The 24,719-nt window shown below is 39.1% G+C and overlaps 1 protein-coding gene across 10 annotated transcripts in view; it reads right to left on the minus strand.

The window, feature by feature from the left end:
- CDK8 (cyclin dependent kinase 8) overlaps window positions 1-24,719 on the minus strand; it is a 120,543-nt gene that overhangs the window by 79,907 nt on the left and 15,917 nt on the right. The window contains exon 1 of one of the 10 annotated variants that reach the window (XM_027116639.1): window positions 294-1,336. The exons of the other annotated variants lie outside the window; for them this stretch is intronic. Coding sequence (XP_026972440.1) covers window positions 294-415 — 122 coding nt within the window. The 5' untranslated portion in view covers window positions 416-1,336. Of the gene's footprint in view, window positions 1-293; window positions 1,337-24,719 lie in introns of those variants that run through there. 10 annotated transcript variants of the gene reach the window in all.

The raw sequence follows: 24,719 nt of genomic DNA on the forward strand, positions 1-24,719 counted from the left end.
ACCCATAATTATCAGAACTAGATTAATCCCAAAATGTAAAGGTAGTGGGAAAAATTAATTTCCCACTTGGGGAAAAAAACCAGCTTGGAGCTTTTCACCATTGAGTATGATGTTAGCTGTGGGCTTGTTATATATGACTCATTATTTTGAGGTACTTTCCCTCTATACCCACTTTGTTGAGAGTTTTTATCATTAAAAAAAGGCTATATTTTGTCTAATGCTTTTTCTGCATATATTAAGATGATCATATGATTTTTATCTTTCATTCTATTAACGTGGTGTATCATACTTACTGATTTGCGTATGATGAAGCATCTTTGCATGCCAGGGATATATTCCATTTGATCATGATGCATAAACCTTTTAATGTAATGCTGACTTGGGTTTGCAAATATTTTGTTGAAAATTTTTGCATCTATACTCATCAAATATTGAACTGTAGTTTTTCTTTCTTGTAGTGTCCTTACCTGGCTTTAGTACCAGGGTATGTTGGCCTCAAAAAATAAATTTAACAGTGATCCTCTCCTCTTCAATTTTTTGAAAGAGTTTGAGAAGAACTGGTGTTAATTCTTCTTTACATGTTTAGCAGAATTCCATAAGGAAACCATCTGGTCCTGGGCTTTTCTGTGTTGGGAGGTTTTCAATTACCGATTCGATCTCCTTACTCGTTTTGGTCTCTTCAGATTTTCTATTTCTTCATGATTCAGTCTTGGTAGGTTGTATGTTTCTAAGAATTCGTCCATTCTTCTACGTTATCCAATTTGTTAGCTTATAATTGTCCATAGTAGTCTCGTATGATCCTTTGTATTTCCGTGGTACCGTTTGTAATATCTCGTCTTTCATTTCTGACATTATTTGAATAATCCTGTCTCTTTATTTTCTTAGTCTAGCTAAAGGTTTGTCAGTTTTGTTTATCTTTCAAAAAACAGCTTAGTTTCATTGACCTTTTCTATCGTCTTTCTAGTCTCTATTTCATTTATTTCTGCATTGATCTTTGGTATTTCCTTCTTTATGCTAACTTTGTGCTTAGTTTGTTCTTTTCCTAGTTCCTTGAGGTGTAAAGTGAGGTTGTTTATTTCAGATCTTTCTTGTTTCTTATTGTAGGTGTGTATCGCTATAAACTTCCTTCATAGAGCTGTTTTTAACACATCCCAAAAGTTTTGATATGTTGTATTTCCAGTTGTGTTTGTTTCAACGTATTTTCTTATCTCCTTTTCAGTTTCTTCTCTGACCCATTGGTTGGTTATTCAAGAGTGTGTTAATTTCCACATTCTGTGAATTCTGCAGGTTTCTTCCCGTTACTGATTTCTAGTTTCATACCACTGTGGTCAGAAAAGTCAGGTGATATGATTTCAATCTTCCTAAATTTGCTAAAACCTTTTTTTTTTTTTTTGTAGTGAAGCAAGTAAAGTGTTTATTAGGAGGAAAAAGTACAATACGTGTGGATAGACACACAGGCAGGTTCAGAGAGGGAGTCATACCCTTGTGGTAGTTGCTAATACCTGTTTTATAGCTTAACATATGATCTATCCTGGAGAATGTTCCATGTGTGCTTGAGAACAATGTATATTCTGCTGCTGTTTGATGGAATGTGATATATATATATATATGTCTGTTAGGTCCATTTGGTCTAAAGTATGGTTCAAGTCCAATCTTTCCTTACTGATTTCTGCCTGGATGAAAGTGGGTTACTGAAGTCCCTTACCATATTGTATCATATTTCCCCCTTTGTATCTGTTAGTTTATACTTAATATATTTGGGTGCTCCAATGTTGGGGGGTATATATTTATGATTGCTATATTATTCTCTTGGTGAAATAAACCCTTTACCATTGGCTTTTAAAGAATCTCTTGCTACAGGTTTCGAGTTAAAGTCTGTCTTATCTGACTTAAGTATAGCTACTCCTGCTCTCTTTTGGTTTCTACTTGCATGGACTATCTTTTTCCATCCTTTCACTTTTGTGTGTGTGTGTGTGTGTGGTACATGGGCCTCTCACTGCTGTGGCCTCTCCCGTTGCGGAGCACAGGCTCCGGATGCGCAGGCTCAGCAGCCATGGCTCACGGGCCCAGCCGCTCCACAGCATGTGGGATCTTCCCGGACCGGGGCACGAACCCGTATCCCCTGCATCGGCAGGCGGACTCTCAACCACTGCGCCACCAGGGAAGCCCTCCATCCTTTCACTTTGAGCCTATGTGTGTCCCTTGACACTAAAGGGAGTTTCTTATAGGCAACATATAGTTGGGTCTTGTTTTTTAATTTATTCAGTTACTCTATGTCTTTTGATTGGAGATTTTAACCCATTCACATTTAGAGTAATTATTGATAGATAAGGACTCACTAATGTCACCTTAATAACTGTTTTCTGGCTTACTGGTAATTCCCATATTCCTTTCAACCTCTCTTGCCGACTTCCTTAACGAATCAATGATTTTCTGCAGTGGCATGTGTTGATTCCCTTCTCTTTACCTTTTGTGTATCAACTGTAGGTTTTTGCTTTGTGGTTAACATGAGGATTATAACAAAGATCTTAGAGATATAACTGTCTACTTTATACTGATAACTTCAATTGCATACAAATTGAAAGTAATATGCCCACGTTTACGAAAGGTAAGAAGGATCAAAACAAGATGAGCACAGAAGCACCAGAGCATACAAAGAGGGTTAGAGGTTAGAAAGGAGAAGGGACACCTTCAAGGAAAAGTGACAAATACTTGCTGTCACAGGGTCTGGCACAGCATATATGCAGTTGACACTGTTGGTTACTTACCCAGTATCCATTCCTCCTGATTCCTTCTTACAGAATGCTGTTTTGTTCAGGTTTATTTACTGTTCCTTAATGTAACTATGTGCCTCAAAAGAAGATGAGCCCTGGGGATTCCCTGCTAGTGCAGTGGTTAAGAATCCACCTGTCAATGCAGGCGACACAGGTTTGATCCCTGGTCCAGGAAGATTCCACATGCCACAGAACAACTAAGCCCGTGCACCACAACTACTGAGCCTGCGCTCTAGAGCCCGTGCGCCACAGCTATTGAAGCCCACGCGCCTAGATCCCATGCTCCGCAACAAGAGAAGCCACCGCAGTGAGAAGCCCGCGCACCGCCAAGAAGAGGGGCCCCCGCTCGCCGCAACTAAAAGAAAGCCTGTGCACAGCACCAAAGACCCAACACAGCCAAAAACAACTAAATAAAACTTTTTTTTTTAAAAAAAGGAGCAAGACAGGTTTGGTGCACTATATTAAAAAAAAACAAAAAAAGAAGATGAGCCCTCCCTAGCCCCCAGGTGGGCCAGAATGGTCCAAAAGTAATTTTACTTCCCTTGCCTATGATTAGTTCAGAGACAGGCTATGAACCAATTCTGGCCAATGAGTCATGTGAAGACTGCTGGGTGGCTTCCCTGAGAAGGAGGGGCGGGGGCGTGACTTGATCATCAAAGAGCCTCTGGAAGAGAGAATCTCTCTCTTAGGAAGCAGAGCCCCACGTGCCTGTAACTATTTTACCTGCATGAGAGGATCTGCCTCAGGATGAAGCTAATGCTGAAGGTGACAGGACAGAGAGGGAAGGAGCCTGGCATCTCAATGACAACAGTGAGGTGCTGCGCCTGGAGAATGGCTGGAGGCTGCCTTAAATCTTGATTTAAGGGTTTTGTAAGATATCGAAACTTCCTTACTGAAAAATCATTTTGAGATAGAATTTTCTATTATTTGAAGCCAAATGCATTGTAATAGAAGAAAGGGCAAAGAGGAGAACTAGAATAGAAAGCCACAATAAAGAACAAAGAAAATGTGAGGTAGCTCTTTAACAAGGTCTAAGGTGAAAAGAAGGCAGGATGAGAAATCTCTGCTGGGTGGCCCCCTTTTTTCCAATAAAATATAGATAGAAAGTTTGTTTTCACTTATTCAACTGTTTTAATGCATATTTATTATTTGCTAGATCTTATTCCAGATGTTAACATCAGCAGTCCACAAGGCACCAGGTTCCCTGAGGCAAGAAGGAACTTGGTGCTTAGGAGGGGCTGAAACTTGTCCAACAGGGAAGGGAATGATGAGAGGTGACAATGGAGGTGAAGCCCAATCACCCAGGACGGGGAGGGCATGTGAAAGATTGTGAGTCATCACAAAATGCAATGAGAAGCCAATGAAGAGACATGATCAAAGTGACATTTTAAGATCACACCAGCTGTTATGTGGGGAAAACTGAAATGAGGGAAATATGATGGAGAGAACAGGTTAAAAACCTATGGCTCACAAATACTGTAAGTCCACTTACGTGAGGTACTAGAGACAAAAAATGAAACGGTGGTCTTCAGGGGCTGGGGGAGGGAGAATGGGGCCTTAGTGCTTAATGGGGACAGAGTTTCAGTTTTTGCAAGATGAAAAGAATTCTTTGGACAGATACAGGGTAAGTACCATTCAATACCCTTTACATGAAGTTTAAACACATTCACAGCACTACTTAACACATATATGGTATGGAGGGATAAAGGCATCCATAGCAATTTTAACAGCAGCATGTTTGTTACTTCTAGGGTGAGAGATGTAAATTTGATCAGGGAGGGTGTATTAGCTTCTTATTGCTGCTCTAACAAGTTACTACAAACTTGGCTTAAAATAACACAAATGTATCATATTACAGAGCAGTAAGTTGGAAGTCCAACATGGGTCTCAGTGAGCTAAGATGAAGAGTGCCAGCAGGCTGCACTCTTTTTGGGAGGCCCTGGGTGAGAATCAGTTTCCTGCCCTTTCCAACTTACAGAGGCAACCACCACATTCCTTTGCTCATGGGCTTCTTCCTCCATCTTCAAAGCAAGAAACAATGGGTGAAGCCCTTCTCATACCACGCCGCTCTGACCTGGCTTCTGCTGCCACATCTCTTCCATTTCCCTCTTCCACTTTTAAGGATCTTTGTGATTACACTGGGCCCACTCAGTTAATCCAGAATAATCTTCCTATTTTAAGGTCAACTGATAAGAAACCTTAATGCCATCTGCAAATTTAATTTCCCTCTGCCAGTTAACTGAACATATTCAAAGGCTCTGGGGCTTAGGACATGGACATCTTCTGTGGGGGTAAGCATTACTCTCCCTCCCACAAAGGGCGCACAAGGAGCTTGAACTTTCTAATGTTTTATTCCTTAAGTAGAAAAATAAAAGTGTTCATTATGTTTTTTATTATGTCTCTTTATATGCCTCAAATATGTTTAAAGGCTTCTGATGTGAGGTTTTCTTTCAAGACAAATTTTTTAAACTTTCACAGAGCCTTAAGATTTTAATGAGATCACTCAGGAGCAGTAAGGGGAAAAGGGAAGGAAGTACAGAAGAATCAAGGCCTTGGCCCTGCTTCAACCTAAACAGATCCTCTTTTTATTGCTTCTTACTTTTCTACAAAACATTTCATTTGAAAAGAAAAAAAAGGATTCCAATTATTCAAACAAACAAATAAAAAGAATATCACTGGCCTGAGACTGTAAGAAAAACTATAATAAAATAAAAACAATTTATATGGTACAAAAAGTAGATAATTGACAAGCTAACTCAGGATTTAATGATAGCCAAAGAGATATGTTTAGCTCTACAAAGAGGCTATTGAGGAGCTGAATGATGCCTCTGATAGCCCTGCACGACTAAGGAGATAAAACTTACAGTCCAAGGACCACTAAAGCCAAGGAGAAAGAAGGAAAGGGTGTCAAGGAGTGCCCATGCACTTTTGATTGACACCCTAAAGAGCAGTACTCTAAGAAACAAGAACTATACTGACTCTCACGAGGACTGAAGCTCAGCTTCAAATATCAAAGCTTGAAAACAGATTAATGTAGTCCCAGATTGCTAGCTCCTTCAGGCACCAGATAAAGGTGCTCATTGTTAGAAGATACTACCTCCTAGGCATAAAGTTATTTCGACAGAAAAGTTTCAAACACAATGTCTAAAACACAGTTAAAAATAACCAAACACACAAGGAGACAAAACAACTAGCAGAAACTGCAAACAATACAAATAGACTCGTAAGGGCTAACTAAGCATACAATATTCAAGATGATAAAACACTGAGAATTCTGACAGAATCTCAAATGCCCAAGAAAAGAACACAACAGATTTTTGAGGAGAAAAGAAAAAGTTCTAAAACTGAAAAAATGACTGCATTTAATAATACAATGGACGAACTTAAAAACAGAAGAAGTACAGCAGAAGGGATTATTAATGAACTGGAAGCTATATCATAAGAAAATATTCAAAATAAAGAATAGAATGACAAAATGATGAAAACCATGAAGGAGAAAATCAGAGACATAAGTAATACAGATGAGAAGGGCTAGCATGCATATAATTGGATCCCATCAAGAGAGGAGAAAGAAACAAAAGAGAGACAGAGGGTACAACCAATATTTAATAAGACAATGGCTGAGAATTTTTCAAAACTAATGACAATAAATTACAGATTCACGAAGCATTATGAATCATAGCAGCCTAAGTAAAAAGGGTGATCTTCAGGTAGAGAAAATGATCCATAACGAAGCATGATAATGCAGACACATTACCTGCAAAGGAACAGTTCATTAGACCAACAGCTGATTTCTTGACAGAATCAACACAAAACAGAAGAGTAACAATATCTTAAAATACTGAAAGCAAAAAATTGCTAATCTAGAATTCTACACCCAGTAAAATGGTGGCATTTTCAGACAAACTAAAAGAGAGAATTTGTTAAGAGTACCACAGTAAACAAAATACTATGGAGTATTCTTCAGGTAGAAAGAAAATGATCCAAAAAGGAAGCACAATAATGCAGGAAGGAATAAGAAATGGAAAAAATGGTTGTAATTCTAAAGGAATATTAACTGTATACAACAATGGTAATATCTTGTAGAATATAAACTTACAGAATTAAAAGATACAACACTGTCATATTAAGTCAGGGATGGGGGGAGTAAATGGAGTTGAAGTGCTCTAATATTCTTGTACTATTTGGGAAAAGAGTAAATGCACCAATTAATATTACACATGGTTAAGTCAAAGATGCATCTTTTAATACCTAGAATAACCATCAAAGGAATAGCAGGAGTATAGAACCTCCAAGTTAATAAATGAGTCTCTTGATAAAGACACTTGTAGATACTATAATTAGAAAGGACAATGGAAAACCAATAGTTCTGCCATTGTTAAGAAAGTGAAGGATAAAAAAAAAGTGGGTGATCAAGGAAGGGGATATGATGGAGAATGTCACATTTTATCCTTAAACTCACAAGGAGAAATTTCTCTAAATATTAAAGGACAACCTTGCAAAATCCGTATTACTGCTAGTGCTGTAACAATCTTAATTAAACCCTACCACTATTACGGAACCTCTCCCTTGGAGCTGACAAACAACTTCAGTGGTGGCACCTCTAATAACCTTCAGACATTCTCACATACTACCCTCAACTCACTGGCAGGCCTTTAACAGGAACATTTTCTTTCTCCTATATGATACCACTCCAGGGAATTTAACAGGGAGGAATCTATTGGTAAAAGGAATTACTAGATTAAATGTTCTCCTAATGGCCCATTCCTTGAAATCTTCCTAACCAATAATCAGGTCATAGCTAATTTACTGGTGTCTCCTTATTTAAACCAAGCCCCAATTCAACACTGTTAGGAGTCTGACTTTTTGTGTGTCGGGGCGGGGGGGGGAAGTCTACTGATATTGGCAGCTTTATTAGGGCTAAACCCATCAAGGCCTGGATTACCTCATCCAAACGTCTACCCAAATTTAGACAATACTCTCTAAAAGCAGAAGCTAAAAGGACTAAAACCAACAATTGAAAACCTTGCAAAGAACTCATACCTCACACTAATCCTTGTAATACTCCCATCTTCATGATTTAGAACAAAAACAAAATGGAAAGGGATATAAATTTATTCAGTATCTCAGGGTCACAAATAGGATAATTCATTTCCCCTCCCATCTCACTTTCCTACAGAACCAAACCAAAATATTATCTTCACTGCCTCCTGAAGCTGTATATTTCACACTTGTAGATCTGTGTCTTTCTATAGTGTTCCTTTAGATCAAAATAGTCAACACTTGTTTGCCTTGGGAAAGTCAACAATACATCTAGATAGTTATGCCCCAAGAGTTCACAGAGGCACCCTCCAATTTTTCAGCAAGTCCTCAACCAGTACCTCAAGGATCTTAAATTTGCATGGGCTTATGTGACCGATTTTTCGTTGTGTTCAAAAAGTGAGGTAAGGGACTTCCCTGGTGGACTCTGCACTCCCAATGCAGGGGGCCCAGGTTTGATCCCTGGTCAGGAACTAGATCCCACATGCATGCTGCAACTAAGAGTTCACATGCTGCAACTAAAGATCCCGCATGCCACAACAAAGATCCTGTGTGCCGCAACTAAGACTCAGCGCAGCCTAAAGAAATAAATATTAAAAAAAAAAAAGGGTGAGGTAAGATCTAAGAGGGTGAGGTAAGATCTAAGATTGATTACATTTTTCTATTTTAGCTCAGAAAGGACATAAGATTTCCAAAGAGAAGTTATGACATTATTAAAGTATACTAATACATGATATATCCTACGGAGGTAGATCCCTTATTATTGACAAATTACAAATTGTTCAAAACTTTCCAAGGCATGTAACTAAGAGACAATTACAAAGACTCCTAGATCTCACTGACTACTGCAGGCAATGGGTTCCCATTTTCCTATAATTGTATGATTATTAAATGATTTAACCAAGTCCTCAATGATTACAGCTCTTCCCTGGAAACCTAAACATGAACAGATCTTTTGCAATTTAAAATGAGCACTTCAGCAACTTTCTACTCTGAGATTACCTAATCATCATAAACTTTTCTACCAATCCATCCATGAGAGATCTGAACAAGCCCTCAATGTACTGACTTAACTTCATGGGAGTCATAAGAGATCAAGAGGTTACTAAAATTTCTCTTGACCCAGTGGCAAAAGACTACCCAATCTGTCTAAGAATAGCCACAGTAGTCAAAGTCTTCTGTCCACTTCGTTTGAGGATCTTCTTTCAACTCCAAGGTCCTCCTGCTGCACAATCTTTATTGCTCACTGGAAAGACAGAGTATGTCTCAGCAAGAGGATAAGCTCATATAAAATCCTATTACTTTATCCCTCACACATTTCCATTCATTGTTGTAATACTTCAAGGGTCAGCAAACTATGGTCCATGGGCCAAATTCAGCCCAAAAGCCTGTTTTCACACTGCCCATAAGCTAAGAATGTTTTTTTTATACTGTTAAAGGATTCTTTAAAAAAAAATAAAGAATACACAACAGAGACTGTTATGTGGCCCACAAAGCCTAAAACATTTACTGTCTGGCAGAAGAAGTTTGTTGATCCTTGCTACTCCTCCATTCCATAAAAAAGGGGAAATTAGTCTCTGTTGGCAAACTGTGCCCCAAATAGACTTAACAGAAACTCTTCTAGAAAATTCAGACTTAATCTTCATTGTTGATGGGTCATATATTAAGAATGAAACAAGAAAATATGAGGCAGAATATGCTGGGACACATCTCATCTCAGCGCCTAGAATGTGACCCCTTGCTACAGGCAAAATATGCCCAGATGACAGAAGTAAGTGCATTCACCAGAATTTGCCAGTTAGCTAGCTGCTTAGCTAGAGATAAAAGGATTAATATATATAAATTGAGAGTGGTATGCTTTTGGGTAGTCCATAATTTTGTAATGCCTTGGAAACAATGAGGATTCTTGATTTAGACATTAATGCTTCCTAAAACGATAACTATTATAAAGACAGAAGCCCATTAAACAAAGAGAGATAACACAAAGGTAGAAGAAAATGTCCCGGCTGATCATTATGGCAGACAGGCAACCCTCACTAGGATCCTAGCCCTCGTGACAGGATAAGTCTAAATCTTTAAAGAGGTTCAAAAAGCCTAGTACAGAATGCCAGTGGTTATCTCCAGAGTTGGAAAAGGAAGGGGTATTGGGAGAAGCCTGGGTGCAAATTACCCAAGTTAACCTCTGAGGCTCTCAGGACAGTCTGTGGCATCAGAGGTCCTCAAATGGAACCTGTGAAAATTTTTTGCAATACATAAATACTCAATAAAGATCAGGAATTCCTACAGGTCAGTAAGGAAAAGGTAGACAAACCAGTAGAAAAACAGGTAAAAGATCTGAATGAGATTTCACAAAAGAAGATATTCAAGTGGCCATTAAGCATATGAAAAGGTGCTCACTTTCACCAGTTATCAGTTAAAAAAAAAAAAATCACACTGAGGTACCACTACATGCCACCTGTGGCTTAATGGCTTAACTTATAGACAGATAACACCAGGTTCCTACAGGAACCACTTTGAACTACTCACTCTTATAGAACCATGGGACCTGTATAGTTGCTAGTGCCCCCATCTCACTGTTCCCAAAGCTTTATCAATGCAGTCTTCTGCGGCACTCAGGGCTCAGCTGCTAATGAGAACAGGATCTCCAAGGAGAAATACGTGAAATATTCATAAAGTAACATAGTCATTCAAGGTTACTTTTAGCGCTACCTTTGTTATAGGTTTCAAAGGAATATTTGAAAGTTTAAAACCACCATTTATAAAAATCATCCCTATAAAATAATTTATAAAAATACTTATAAAAATAATCTCACTGAAAGATTTATATTTAACAAATTGTCATATACAGCTATATAGAATTATGATACAGTCATTAAAAGTCATGCTTTTGTGAAAATTAATAAAGGGAAATCTCACTAAAATGGAGTCAGAAGCCAGAAGGGGAAGCTTTTAAGCAGTGCCACTTGACTTCAAATAGAGAAAAACTATCAATTACAGACCCCAAAAGAATACCCATCAGGACTTCCCTGGTGGTCCAGTGGTTAAGACTGTGCTTCCACTGCAGGGAGCACGGGTTTGATCCCTGGTCAGGGAAGTTCCACATGCCATGTGGAACAACCCAAAAGTTAAAAAAAAGAACACTCATCAACAGGAAAGAATCAAGTACAGGCCCCAACAGGAAAAGTGTACATTGCATCTCCTACATCAAATCAACTACCCCAGCAACTCAGCCAATAAGAAAATGTCATCACCCTGAACTCTCACTTTTCTCCAATGGACTTTCATTCAAAACAAACCCTCCCAACTTCCTCCTTTTTCTCTATAACGTTCCTCTCCTTTGTTTGTCGGATTTGCCTGATTTTTGCTATGGCTTGCTTGTCCCAAATTGCACTTCTCTACTATTCCCAAATAAACCCATTTTTGCTGGCAAAACAGCTGTTTTAAGGTCAACACTTCCAAAAAATTTATTGTTTGAAAAATTTTAAACCTAATGAAGAATTGAAGGAATTGTATAATAAATACCTATGGATTTAAGTTAAACATTTGGGTGAGAATACATCATAGGTGATTTTTTTTCTTATTGCATCACATCGGAAGATACACGATATGGGCTCTCCCACTACCTGTGATGCTGAGATTGATAATTTTGTTAAGCTGGTGACTGTCAGATCTCTCTGTAAATAAAGGGACATTTCTCCTTTACAAGTAGTAAATTATTTGTGAGGTGATATTTGAGACAAAAGGAGTATTCTATTTCCCAAGAAACTTTTACCAAATGACTTTAGTATCCATAGATGATTCTTGCCTGAATCAAGTATTACACTTCGAGTTACAAAATGCTTTTTCTGATTCTATCATTCCTTCTACATTTATCGATTGGCATTCTTGTGTAAAGAACTCTCTCTCTCTCCGTTTTTTACTACCAGTGGGGATTCATGGATTCTTTATATAACACGTTATAATCTATTATTCTTTTTGATGCTCAAATCAACCCGAATTTGTCCAAAAAACCCTCTTCAAGTCAGATCCTATTCCTTTTGAAATAATTTGACATCTTTGAAGACAAGATGTCACTAGAGGCCAATCAAAATTCAAAACATAAAGAATTAAATCAGACAAACAATATAAGACAATTTAATAAGACTGCCCCACACAGCTTCTTGTTCTTCCAAGTCTTACCTCATCTCTTCATTAATGGCACCACCATCATTGACTCAGTTGTTCAGGCCAGGCACCGTGGAATGATTCTCCACCCTCCCTTTCCCTTACTACTAGCTGGAGAAGTAAACATGATGGTTGGAGGAGTGGAGAGCTACTACTTTCCACTTCATGCCCTTCTGTGTACTACGTATATACTGTTTATACTTTTCCTATGACCATTTCATTATTTTTTTAAAAATTTAAGTATTGTTTAAAAAATGTAAAGCAAGTTTGTGGCTCATTAACTTTTAAAGGTAAAGCAACCATCTGCAGGTTTCAGCTTACCTTACCGTACTTTTTCTAGATTTAGCCCGTTTGGTCCAATGTTCTCCAACTGATTACGGTTCCTGATATTTTATTATAAAAATTCAGAGCTGACAGGACTATACTTGAGTTTCCTCTACAACTCCATCAATCTGTCATTCAGGATATACTGAAGCCATGTGTAAAGAGAAAGAATTCCCTACCTTTCATTCCATGTTTGGACAACTTTGTTACAAAACTGCTCCTCATGTTAACAGTGACAAAGTGTATCTTCTTTAGTTTTCAGTCACTGGTCACAGTTCTACATCTTGGGTCACAAAGTTTTGTTCCTCTTCCACATATTTGAAACAGCACCCATATGGGAAAGTAGGCTTATGCCCCTTGATTTAAAACTCAGAAGACTGGGGATGAAGCCCCAAATTCCATTTAGTGATTAATTATAGATCTATCATTCATGAATACATCTAAACTTTCCTAGAAATTCATTATGTTTTCAGCAGCAAAGTAAAGTACTGTAGAGCTTCTATCCCACTGTCATATTTCAAGATTGGGATAGAAGGAAACAACACGTCATAAGCCTGAGATCTAGAAACAAGCCCACATTCAACCTATCTATATAGTCACAGTTTTCTCTACAGTCAGCCCTCAGTATCCACAGGCCCTGCATCTGCGGATTCAACCAACAGTGGATAGAAAAATACTCATGAAAAAAAATTCCAGAAAGTTCCAAAAATCAAAACTTGAATTTGCTGCACACTGGCAACTATTTACATATGATTTACATTGTATTCATTACTATAAGTAATCTACAGGTAATTTAAAATATGGGAGGATATGTATAGTTTATGTGCAAATACTACACTTTATTTATTTGTTTATTTAAAATTTTTGGCCACGCTGCATAGCATATGGAATCTTAGTTCCCCGACGAGGGATCGAACCCACACCCCCCGCAGTGGAAGTGCGAAGTCTTTTTTTTTTTTTTTTTTCATTTTAACATCTTTATTGGAGTATAGTTGCTTTACAATGGTATGTTAGTTTCAGCTTCACAACAAAATGAATCAGTTATATATATACATATGTTCCCATATCTCTTCCCGCTTGCATCTCCCTCCCTCCCACCCTCCCTATCCCACCCCTCCAGGGGGTCACAAAGCACCGAGCTGATCTCCCTGTGCTATGCGGCTGCTTCCCACTAGCTATCTACCTTACGTTTGGTAGTGTATATATGTCCATGCCTCTCTCTTGCTTTGTCACAGTTGACCCTCTACCCTCCCCATAGCCTCAAGTCCATTCTCTAGTAAGTCTGTGTCTTTATTTCTGTTTCACCCCTAGGTTTTTCATGACATTTTTTTTCCTTAAATTCCATATATATGTGTTAGCATACCGTATTTGTCTCTCTTTTTCTGACTTACTTCACTCTGTATGACAGACTCTAGGTCTATCCACCTCATTACAAATAGCTCAATTTCATTTCTTTTTATGGCTGAGTAATATTCCATTGTAGATATGTGCCACATCTTCTTTATCCATTCATCCGATGATGGACACTTAGGTTGTTTCCATCTCCGGGCTATTGTAAATAGAGCTGCAATGAACATTTTGGTACATGACTCTTTTTGAATTATGGTTTTCTCAGGGTATATGCCCAGTGGTGGGATTGCTGGGTCATATGGTAGTTCTATTTGTAGTTTTTTAAGGAACCTCCATACTGTTCTCCACAGTGGCTGTATCAATTTACATTCCCACCAACAGTGTAAGAGGGTTCCCTTTTCTCCACACCCTCTCCAGCATTTCTTGTTTCTAGATTTTTTGATGATGGCCATTCTGACTGGTGTGAGATGATATCTCATTGTAGTTTTGATCTGCATTTCTCTAATGATTAGTGATGTTGAGCATTCTTTCATGTGTTTGTTGGCAGTCTGTATACCTTCTTTGGAGAAATGTCTATTTAGGTCTTCTGCCCATTTTTGGATTGGGTTGTTTGTTTTTTTGTTATTAAGCTGCATGAGCTGCTTATAAATTTTGGAGATTAATCCTTTGTCAGTTGCTTCATTTGCAAATATTTTCTCCCATTCTGAGGGTTGTCTTTTGGTCTTGTTTATGGTTCCCTTTGCTGCGCAAAAGTTTTTAAGTTTCATTACGTCCCATTTGTTTATTTTTGTTTTTATTTCCATTTCTCTAGGAGGTGGGTCAAAAAGGACCTTGCTGTGATTTATGTCATAGAGTGTCCTGCCTATGTTTTCCTCTAAGAGTTTGATAGTTTCTGGCCTTACATTTAGATCTTTAATCCATTTTGAGCTTATTTTTATGTATGGTGTGATCTAATCTCATACTTTTATATGTAGCTGTCCAGTTTTCCCAGCACCACTTATTGAAGAGGCTGTTCTTTCTCCACTGTACATTCCTGCCTCCTTTATCAAAGATAAGGTGACCATATGTGCGTGGGTTTATCTCTGGGCTTTCTATCCTGTTCCACTGATCTATCTTTCTGTTTTTGTGCCAGTACCATACTGTCTTGATTACTGTAGCTTTGTAGTATAGTCTGAAGTCAGGAAGCCTGATCCTTCCAGCTCCATTTTTCATTCTCAAGATTGCTTTGGCTATTCGGGATCTTTTGTGTTTCCATACAAATTGTGAAATTTTTTGCTCTAGTTCTGTGAAAAATGCCAGTGGTAGTTTGATAGGGATTGCATTGAATCTGTAGATTGCTTTGGGTAGTAGAGTCATTTTCACAATGTTGATTCTTCCAATCCAAGAGCATGGTATATCTCTCCATCTATTTGTATCACCTTTAATTTCTTTCATCAGTGTCTTATAATTTTCTGCATACAGGTCTTTTGTTTCCTTAGGTAGGTTTATTCCTAGATATTTTATTCTTTTTGTTGCAATGGCAAATGGGAGAAGAAAGTGTATTCTGTTGTTTTTGGATGGAATGTCCTATAAATATCAATCAAGTCCATCTTGTTTAATGTGTCATTTAAAGCTTGTGTTTCCTTATTTATTTTCATTTTGCATGATCTGTCCATTGGTGAAAGTGGGGTGTTAAAGTCCCCTACTATCAATGTGTTACTGTCGATTTCCCCTTTTATGGCTGTTAGTACTTGCCTTATGTATTGAGGTGCTCCTATGTTGGGTGCATAAATATTTACAATTGTTATATCTTCTTCTTGGATCGAGCCCTTGATCATTATGTAGTGTCCTTCTTTGTCTCTTCTAATAGTCTTTATTTTAAAGTCTATTTTGTCTGATATGAGAATTGCTACTCCAGCTTTCTTTTGGTTTCCATTTGCATGAAATACCTTTTTCCATCCCCTTACTTTCAGTTTGTATGTGTCTCTAGGTCTGAAGTGGGTCTCTTGTAGACAGCGTCTTGTTTTTGTATCCATTCAGCCATTTGTCTTTTGGTGGGAGCATTTAGGCCATTTACATTTAAGGTAATTATCGATATGTATGTTCCCATTCCCATTTTCTTAATTGTTTTGGGTTTGTTATTGTAGGTCTTTTCCTTCTTTTGTGTTTCTTGCCTAGAGAAGTTCCTTTAGCAGCTGTTGTAGAGCTGGTTTGGTGGTGCTGAACTCTCTCAGCTTTTGCTTGTCTGTAAAGGTTTTAATTTCTCCAACAAATCTGAATGAGATCCTTGCTGGGTAGAGTAATCTTGGTTGCAGGTTTTTCTCCTTCATCACTTTCAATATGTCCTGCCAGTCCCTTCTGGCTTGCAGAGTTTCTGCTGAAAGATCAGCTGTTAACCTTATGGGGATTCCCTTGTGTGTTATTTGTTGTTTTTCCCTTGCTGCTTTTAATATGCTTTCTTTGTATTTAATTTTTGACAGTTTGATTAATATGTGTCTTGGCGTATTTCTCCTTGGATTTATCCTGTATGGGACTCTCTGTGCTTCCTGGACTTGATTAACTATTTCCTTTCCCATATTAGGGAAGTTTTCAAATATAATCTCTTCAAATATTTTCTCAGTCCCTTTCTTTTTCTCTTCTTCTTCTGGAACCCCTATAATTCGAATGTTGGTGCGTTTAATGTTGTCTCAGAGGTCTCTGAGACTGTCCTCAGTTCTTTTCATTCTTTTTTCTTTATTCTGCTCTGCAGTAGTTATTTCCACTATTTTATCTTCCAGGTCACTTATCCGTTCTTCTGCCTCAGTTATTCTGCTATTGATCCCATCTAGAGTATTTTTCATTTCATTTATTGTGTTGTTCATCATTGTTTGTTTCATCTTTAGTCCTTCTAGGTCCTTGTTAAATGTTTCTTGCATTTTGTCCATTCTATTTCCAAGATTTTGGATCATCTTTACTATCATTATTCTGAATTCTTTTTCAGGTAGACTGCCTATTTCCTCTTCATTTGTTAGGTCTGGTGGGTTTTTATCTTGCTCCTCCATCTGCTGTGTGTTTTTCTGTCTTTTCATTTTGCTTATCTTACTGTGTTTGGGGTCTCCTTTTTGCAGGCTAAAGGTTCGTAGTTCCTGTTTTTATTAGTGTCTGTCCCCAGTGGCTAAGGTTGGTTCAGTGGGTTGTGTAGGTTTCCTGGTGGAGGGTACTAGTGCCTGTGTTCTGGTGGATGAGGCTGGATCTTGTCTTTCTGGTGGGCAGGTCCACGTCTGGTGGTGTGTTTTGGGGTGTCTGTAGACTTATTATGATTTTGGGCAGCCACTCTGCTAATGGGTGGGGTTGTGTTCCTGTCTTGCTAGTTGTTTGGCATAGGATGTCCAGCACTGTAGCCTGCTGGTCGTTGAGTGAAGCTGGGTGCTGGCGTTGAGATGGAGATCTCTGGGAGATTTTCGCCGTTTGATATTATGTGCAGCTGGGAGGTCTCTTGTGGACCAGTGTCCTGACGTTGGCTCTCCCACCTCAGAGGCACAGCACTAACTCCTGGCTGCAGCACCAAGAGCCTTTCATCCACATGGCTCCTTAATTTGGGATGATTAGTTGCCTATTCAGGTATTCCACAGATGCAGGTACATCAAGTTGATTGTGGAGATTTAATCCGCTGCTTCTGAGGCTGCTGGGAGAGATTTCCCTTTCTCTTCTTTGTTCGCACAGCTCCCAGGGGCTCAGCTTTGGATTTGGCCCCGCCTGTGCGTGTAGGTCACCAGAGGGCGTCTGTTCTTTGCTCAGACAGGACAGGGTTAAAGGAGCCGCTGACTCGGGGCCTCTGGCTCACTCAGGCCGCGGGGGAGGGCGGGGCACTGCGTGAGGGGCGGGCCTGCGGCGGCAGAGGCTGGCGTGACGTTGCACCAGCCTGAGGCGCGCCGTGCATTCTCCCAGGGGAGTTGTCCCTGGATCCCGGTACCCTGGCAGTGGCGGGCTGCACAGTCTCCCCGGAAGGGGCATGTGAATAGTGACCTGTGTTCGCACACAGGCTTCTTGGTGGCGGCAGCAGCGGCTTTAGCGTCTCATGTCTGTCTCTGAGGTCCGCACTTTTAGCCACGGCTCGTGCCCGTCTCTGGGTTCCGCACTTTTAGCCACGGCTCGTGCCCGTCTCTGGAGCTCCTTTAAGCAGCGTTCTTAATCCCCTCTCCTCGCGCACCGGGAAATAAAGAGGGAAGAAAAAGTCTCTTGCCTCTTCGGCAGGTCCAGACTTTTCCCCGGACTCCCTCCCGGCTAGCCGCGGTGCACTAATGCCCTGCAGGCTGTGTTCACGCCACCAACCCCTCAGCTCCCAGCCCCACCTGCCCCGGCGGGTAAGCAGACAAGCCTCTCGGCTGGTGAGTGCCGGTCAGCACCGATCCTCTGTGCGGGAATCTCCCCGCTTTGCCCTCCGCACCCCTGTTGCTGTGTTCTCCTCCGCGGCTCCGAAGCTCCCCCACTCCGCCACCCGCAGTCTCCACCCGCGAAGGGGCTTCCTAGTGTGTGGACACTTTTCCTCCACAGCTCCCTCCCGCTGGCGCAGGACCCGTCCCTATCCTTTTGTCTCTGTTTATTTTTTTTCTTTTGCCCTAACCAGGTACGTGGGGGGTTTCTTGCCTTTTGGGAGGCCTGAGGTCTTCTGCCAGCATTCAGTAGGTGTTCTGTAGGAGTTGTTCCACGTGTAGATGTATTTCTGGTGTATCTCGGAAGTGCGAAGTCTTAACCACTGGACCACCAGGGAAGTCAAAAAGGAGATGAGCATCCTCGATTTTCGACATCCAAGGGGTCCTAGAAACGACCCTAACCCCCTCCCCACCGTAGCGAGGACCAACTATATGTCAAATCCAACCCTGTAACTTCCAAGCTGAAAGACCAAATCCTTTTAGATTATATACTATGGTACCCTTCTCCCAATCATTTTATTTGCCTTTCTCCAAACCTATTCTAGTTCTTGTCTTCCTACAACGTGACGACACTCGTCAAAAGTAAAAAGGTACTATGATTTTGTACAACGGTAGGATTACATTTTCTACTCGATTTTCAACACATGATCTAAATGGTACAGTGAATATAGTAGTCCCCCCTTACCAGTGGTTTTACTTTCTGCGGTTTCAGTTACTCGTGGTCAACCACAGTCCGAAAATATTAAATGGAAAATTCCAGAAATAAACAATTCATAAGTTTTAAACTGTGTGCAGTCCTGAGTGTCATGATGAAATCTTGCATCTTGCCAGGGATGAGAATCATCCCTTTGCCCAGTGTATCCACTCTGTGTATGTTAGTATATGGAAAAAACATAGTAAATACAGGGTTACATTACTATCCGTGGTTTCAGACATCCACCAGGAGTACTGGAACATATCCCATGTGGATAAGCGGGGACTACTGCTTCATCTGCACAACTCCCACCTCCATACATGTGTTTTTCTAGAGACACCCTCCCCCTGGAATTTTCAAGCCATTCAAGTGCTTTAACAAGAACAAACGTGTTTGTACAACTAGATCCTATCAATAAGCACAGTTTACTGAGCAGAGCATCAACACCGGCACTGAGCTAGAACAATAACAGTATCTCAATCTACAAAATGGGTCATCTGGTCACTTGCAATCAACAAATATTTACAGTACTTACTATTTAGCCTGTACTGGCAAATATAGGCAAGTCTCTTATAGCATGAGTTTTTACAACATAATATGGTTATAACATCACTGATTAATTAGGGGTAAAAAATCACCACACAAAGGCGTTATTATTAGGATGCAAACTGGAATCAGCACAGAGTAAACAGGAAAAATAACAGTTGCATGCAAAGAACAGCCACATACAGATGCATTGTTGACTGTCTGGGTGTTCTTCTGGAGTGGAATTGTTTTGTTTACCCAAGCATTCTTTTATTCTTTTACCGCTGGCAATGGTAACAGTATTACAAACAAGACTGCACAGTCAAGGACAAAGATGATAGGGGAATCTAAGAACCTTCTGAGTAGATTACATGGTAAAGGAGGAAACATTCAGTTTATTCCTATCATTTTTAGTCAACAGACGTATTCCTTTTAGATTACAACTATAAAAATACTTGTATCACAGTAAGTTCAACAGAAACCCTCTAGCCCCCTTACCCCAGTGAAACAGCTGTTTTTATAAGGGATTTTTCATAAGAGATTGCTCAGAAACACAACCATGACATTGCAGGCAGAAGCACTATAAGTTACCATCTGCAAAAAGACGTATTTAGGAAAATTAACTACTAATAAACATCACAAATTCTTCTTGAAAAATATAAATTAACATAATTGGGTAATGGAGAAACAGGGAATCACAAATGACTGAACAAGTGAGATTAATTTAATAAATACATTAAAATATATGTAACTTACATGTAACTTTTCAAGCTCTTATGAGAGCTTGAAAACTTTCTCTACGTGTCTTGTCTTATTATACTACGCAAAGGATCTCTGTGGGATGAATTTATTTTACAGACAAAAAATCCAAAGTGCTCAAAGAGATTAAATGAATTGTTCAAGCTGGTATACTGCATACATCCATCTCATAGCTAATAATGTTATGAGAATAAAAATAAGAGTTCTTACCTAACAGAGAAACACTAGAAACATTCCCATTTAAAATCAAAAGTAAGGCAAAAATACCCGCAACACTACCATTATTAAAAAGTTACAGTCGGGACTTCCCAGGTGGCACAGTGGTTAAGAATCCGCCTGCCAATTCAGGGGACACGGGTTCGAGCCCTGGTCCAGGAAGATCCCACATGCCACGGAGCAGCTAAGCCCATGCGCCACAACTACTGAGTACACATGCCACAACTACTGAAGCCCGCGAGCCTAGAGCCCACGCTCCGCAACAAGAGAAGCCACCGTAATGAGAAGCCCATGCACCGCAACGAAGAGTAGCCCCCGCTCGCTGCAACTAGAGAAAGCCTGCGCGCAGCTACAAAGACCCAACACAGCCAAATATTAATTAATTTTTTAAAAAAGTTAGTCAATGCAATAACATCAGATTTTCTAAAGTTGAAGTACTAGAAAGGAATTAATAATATTCGTCAGTATTTGCAGTTGTTATGAATATCTACCTAGAAAAACCAAGACAGTGAACTAAAAGTGTTCAGAACTAAATATATGAGAAAATAAGTATTTTAAAAATATAAGATGAAACAGTCACAAATACAATTAAAGATTTTAACTAGGTAAGAACAGTAGAAAGGTAGATTAATGGGGAATCACTGAACTGTCTTTACTTTTGGGTAATATTTTTTAAATTGTATAATAAATAGCTAAAGAATCATTTTTTAGTATGTCAAAATATTACATGAGACCAAATGACACATGAACTTATGCGTGACTACCAAATAAAACAAAATACACAGTAATAAACAATATGTAGGCTCTATATGAAGAAAACTGCAAAGCTTTATCAAAATTCATTAAGATAAAATTTGAACAAATGAAAAAAACATAGCCATACCGCTGAGTATGGAGAGTAATTAATCAACACATTTAACACAGTTTAAACCCAAGTAAAAAAATATATTTTTTAGAATTTAAATTGTTGATTTTAAAGTTTAAATGGAAGGGAAGTTTATGGAATAAATAAAAGGAAGAGAAAGACTATCATTTTTTTAAAGAAGAGTGATGAAAGGGTATGGTCTTACCAGGTATTATAAATCTGCAAGACTTAAAACAATAGGGGAGTAACACAGGAATAGATCAATGAACCAGTAGACAAGGTCCAGTATTCAAGAGAACTTAGGGTAATAATGGTGAAGGTGGCATTTCAAATCAATTGTAAAAGAATTATTCAACAGTATTAACAAGACTAGAAAAATTACAGTTAGAACCCTAATAACATCTTATACTAAATAAATTTAAGATTAAATAATTTAACTGCAAAATTTTTTTAAACTTTAAAAATGTTAGAAGGAAATGTAAGAAAAAATGTCTACAGAGAAGAAAAATCAGGAGCAATGAAAGAATGACCGATGATTACATATTAAAATAACATAGAGTCAAATATCATAAATACAGTCAAGTCTGTGTCCAGAATCTGACTTTTGTGCTTTGTATAATCATAGAATTCATTGCTGCTGATTTCTATCATAATTCACATTGTCATGCAAAGTGTCTCTTAATAACTGAAGGCTGTCGATATCCTGTGATTTCACCTTTTCTATAGTCTTACTCCCATGGAGAACTTCGGTTCTGATGGAGAAACAGTGAAGAGCTTTAGTTTTTTTCTCCAGATATCTTTATATTTCTATTGTATTTTTAGTTGTGTACTGTGTGCTACAGATTTTTTTCAGTTTGTTACAAACACAATTTGGTAATTTCCTAAATTGGTTCTGCCTGCCTTCAAAGAGAAACATCTGTATAACCTTATAGGTATAAACTACTTTCTGGTAAAATGATCAGAATAAAATGAGCTCATGTCTTCCTGAAATTTGTGAGAGGATATACGGTATTACATGTTCCAGCAAATCTCGCTGTTTGAGTTTGACACTTGATTCAATATTTCTAGTATTCAGTAACATATGTGTTTGTTAGTTTTTCTAATTTGGGTCAGTTTAAAAGATACGTTGCGGGCTTCCCTGGTGTCGCAGTGGTTAAGAATCCACCTGCCAATGCAGGTGACACGGGTTCGAGCCCTGGTCCAGGAAGATCCCACGTGCCGCGGAGCAACTAAGCCCGCGAGCCTAGAGCCGAGCTCCACAACGAGAAGCCACTGCAATGAGAAGCCCGCACACCACGATGAAGAGGAGCTCCCGCTCGTCGCAACTAGAGAGAGCCCGCGCACAGCAACGAAGACCCAACACAGACAAAAATAATAAACAAAATAAATAATTTTTAAAAAAAGATACGTTCGTTGCAAATTATGCATAGAAAATGTGGGCACCGTTCCTGTTTGCCTCTTGATCAGAAACTTCAGCAGGGCAGTAAAGAAGTCCATGTGATTCAAACTGATCTTTAGTTGCTGTAAGAAGTTAAATGTAAAAAACCATTTTTAGTTTTAGGCCCCTTTGAAAAACCTTGAAACATGGAGTAGAGGCAGGGAACTGTACTCACTGAAGTAGAAATGACTGCCCACTTCAGAATCTTCATTGCATTTATACACAAATGCGCTTACATAAATCAGAGGCATTTTGTAGACGCTTTGCTGACTTGTTCACCTCTACAGAAACACAGAAACCAGACTCATTTTGTAAAGCAGAAAGTCATGTCACGTGGAACATGTCCTGTATGTATTTCCTACATGGTAATGGAGTCTTAATGATAAGTGCAAGGTGATAATTTAATGATGGGATTAGTCTGATCACTTAATATACACAATCCTGGAAGTGAATTACTTGCATCAGATATAGTGGTATTTATTATTCTGTACAGAGAGGAGAGTACATATAAAATATATGCTTACGTTACATGCACGCAGATTTCATGCTCCATAAATCTTTTCTATTTTTTAATTTACCTTTCTCTAAATGATGTGCATGGAATATGCCTTATTACAGAAAATGCTGTTCATAATTTGACTACGAGGAAAAGTGCCTATATGGTGGTAACGCTAGTTAAGGCAAATGAGACAAATTATCAGTTTACTACATCACCAGTTAACATTTTATATTGTGATGTTCAAAAAAGAAAAGTTTAAATCTCAAATGTATATTTTATTTTACAATCAGTTGTGGGATTGGGGTGGGAGTATGGGAGGGTTGGGGAGGAAAGGTTAATTCACCATGGCCATTGATGGGAATCTTTTTATATACCCACTGTGTTTCTATGTTTGCCATTTCTGGTAACTATCATGACTAAATTGGATAGCTTTATTTTACAAAGGTATGGAAAGTTTACAGAGCAGTGTCTAAATCTACATTAGTTGCATTTGCACTATATGTTAATGATATACTTTTGCAAATTATTCTGTAAATAAAATGATTACAGTAAAAATATCTGTATTAAAAAAAGAAGAAAAAAAACAGATACATTTTACCTTCAGATAATTGCACTGGTACTTCACTAGGGTTAATCCTGCCCAACCAGATTTAGAAATGAGTTGGGGAATATGAAAGGAGTTTAAAAGAGATCAAAATTTGGAGAGGTACCAGCCCTTTAGACAACATTCAGGCCCTCTAGAATTATTTCCATATGGCTAATTCCTACATACTGAATATACATGATGTTTTCTCATCCACAGTTATTTCCCACTTCTCTTCCCCAAGCAAAAATAAATCATCTTACTCTCTCTTCTACTCAGTTACTCTTTTGTACTGTGATAGAAACTTGAAAAATATTGGTGATGAGGGGTTTTGTCCCTGAGTGCCCACTGTACAGTTCAAGAGAGCACAGTGTTTCACCTGGAACTCAGGGCTCCTGATTTTCTGGCGGACGGTGATCACAGCAGCTCTTGATTTGGGTTCACCACAGGGGTAGCCAGACCAAGGAAGAGGATGACTGGGAGGGATGCAGGAATACAAAAGAAGGAAAAGGAGGAACGGGGCCCCCATTCGCTCAGTTTCATTAACTAATTTGTACTCCTATACAACATCAGTGTCAACTGCTATTAAGAAAATCTTAGTTGGGCTGAGCTGGTTCTCTTGTGAAATTGTGCTGGTTATCTTTAAGCTTATCAGTTGTTTGTCCAATTAAACACTTTCACCAGTATTTGATCCAAGTTGTACACACAATGTATTTGGATTATTGTCATTGTTCATCTACAAACTCAAAACAATCATTTTAAAGTATCTTGGGAGTGTGTAGAGTGTAACTATTCTAAATACCTTTATGATCCTGATGATATTTTTTAAAAATAATAAAGTTGGGAGGTTCCCTGGTGACGCAGTGGTTAAGAATCTGCCTGCCGGGCTTCCCTGGTGGCGCAGTGGTTGAGAGTCCGCCTGCCGATGCAGGGGACACGGGTTCGTGCCCCGGTCCGGGAAGATCCCACATGCCGCGGAGCGGCTGGGCCCATGAGCCATGGCTGCTGAGCCTGCGCGTCCGGAGCCTGTGCTCCGCAACGGGAGAGGCCACAACAGTGAGAGGCTCGCGAACTGCAAAAAAAAAAAAAAAAAAAAA

This window comes from Aethalodelphis obliquidens, unplaced genomic scaffold, assembly GCF_003676395.1.
Source record: "Aethalodelphis obliquidens isolate GAN/ISIS:26980383/991018 unplaced genomic scaffold, ASM367639v1 scaffold16, whole genome shotgun sequence".
In the NCBI taxonomy this organism is placed as follows: Eukaryota; Metazoa; Chordata; class Mammalia; order Artiodactyla; family Delphinidae; genus Aethalodelphis; species Aethalodelphis obliquidens.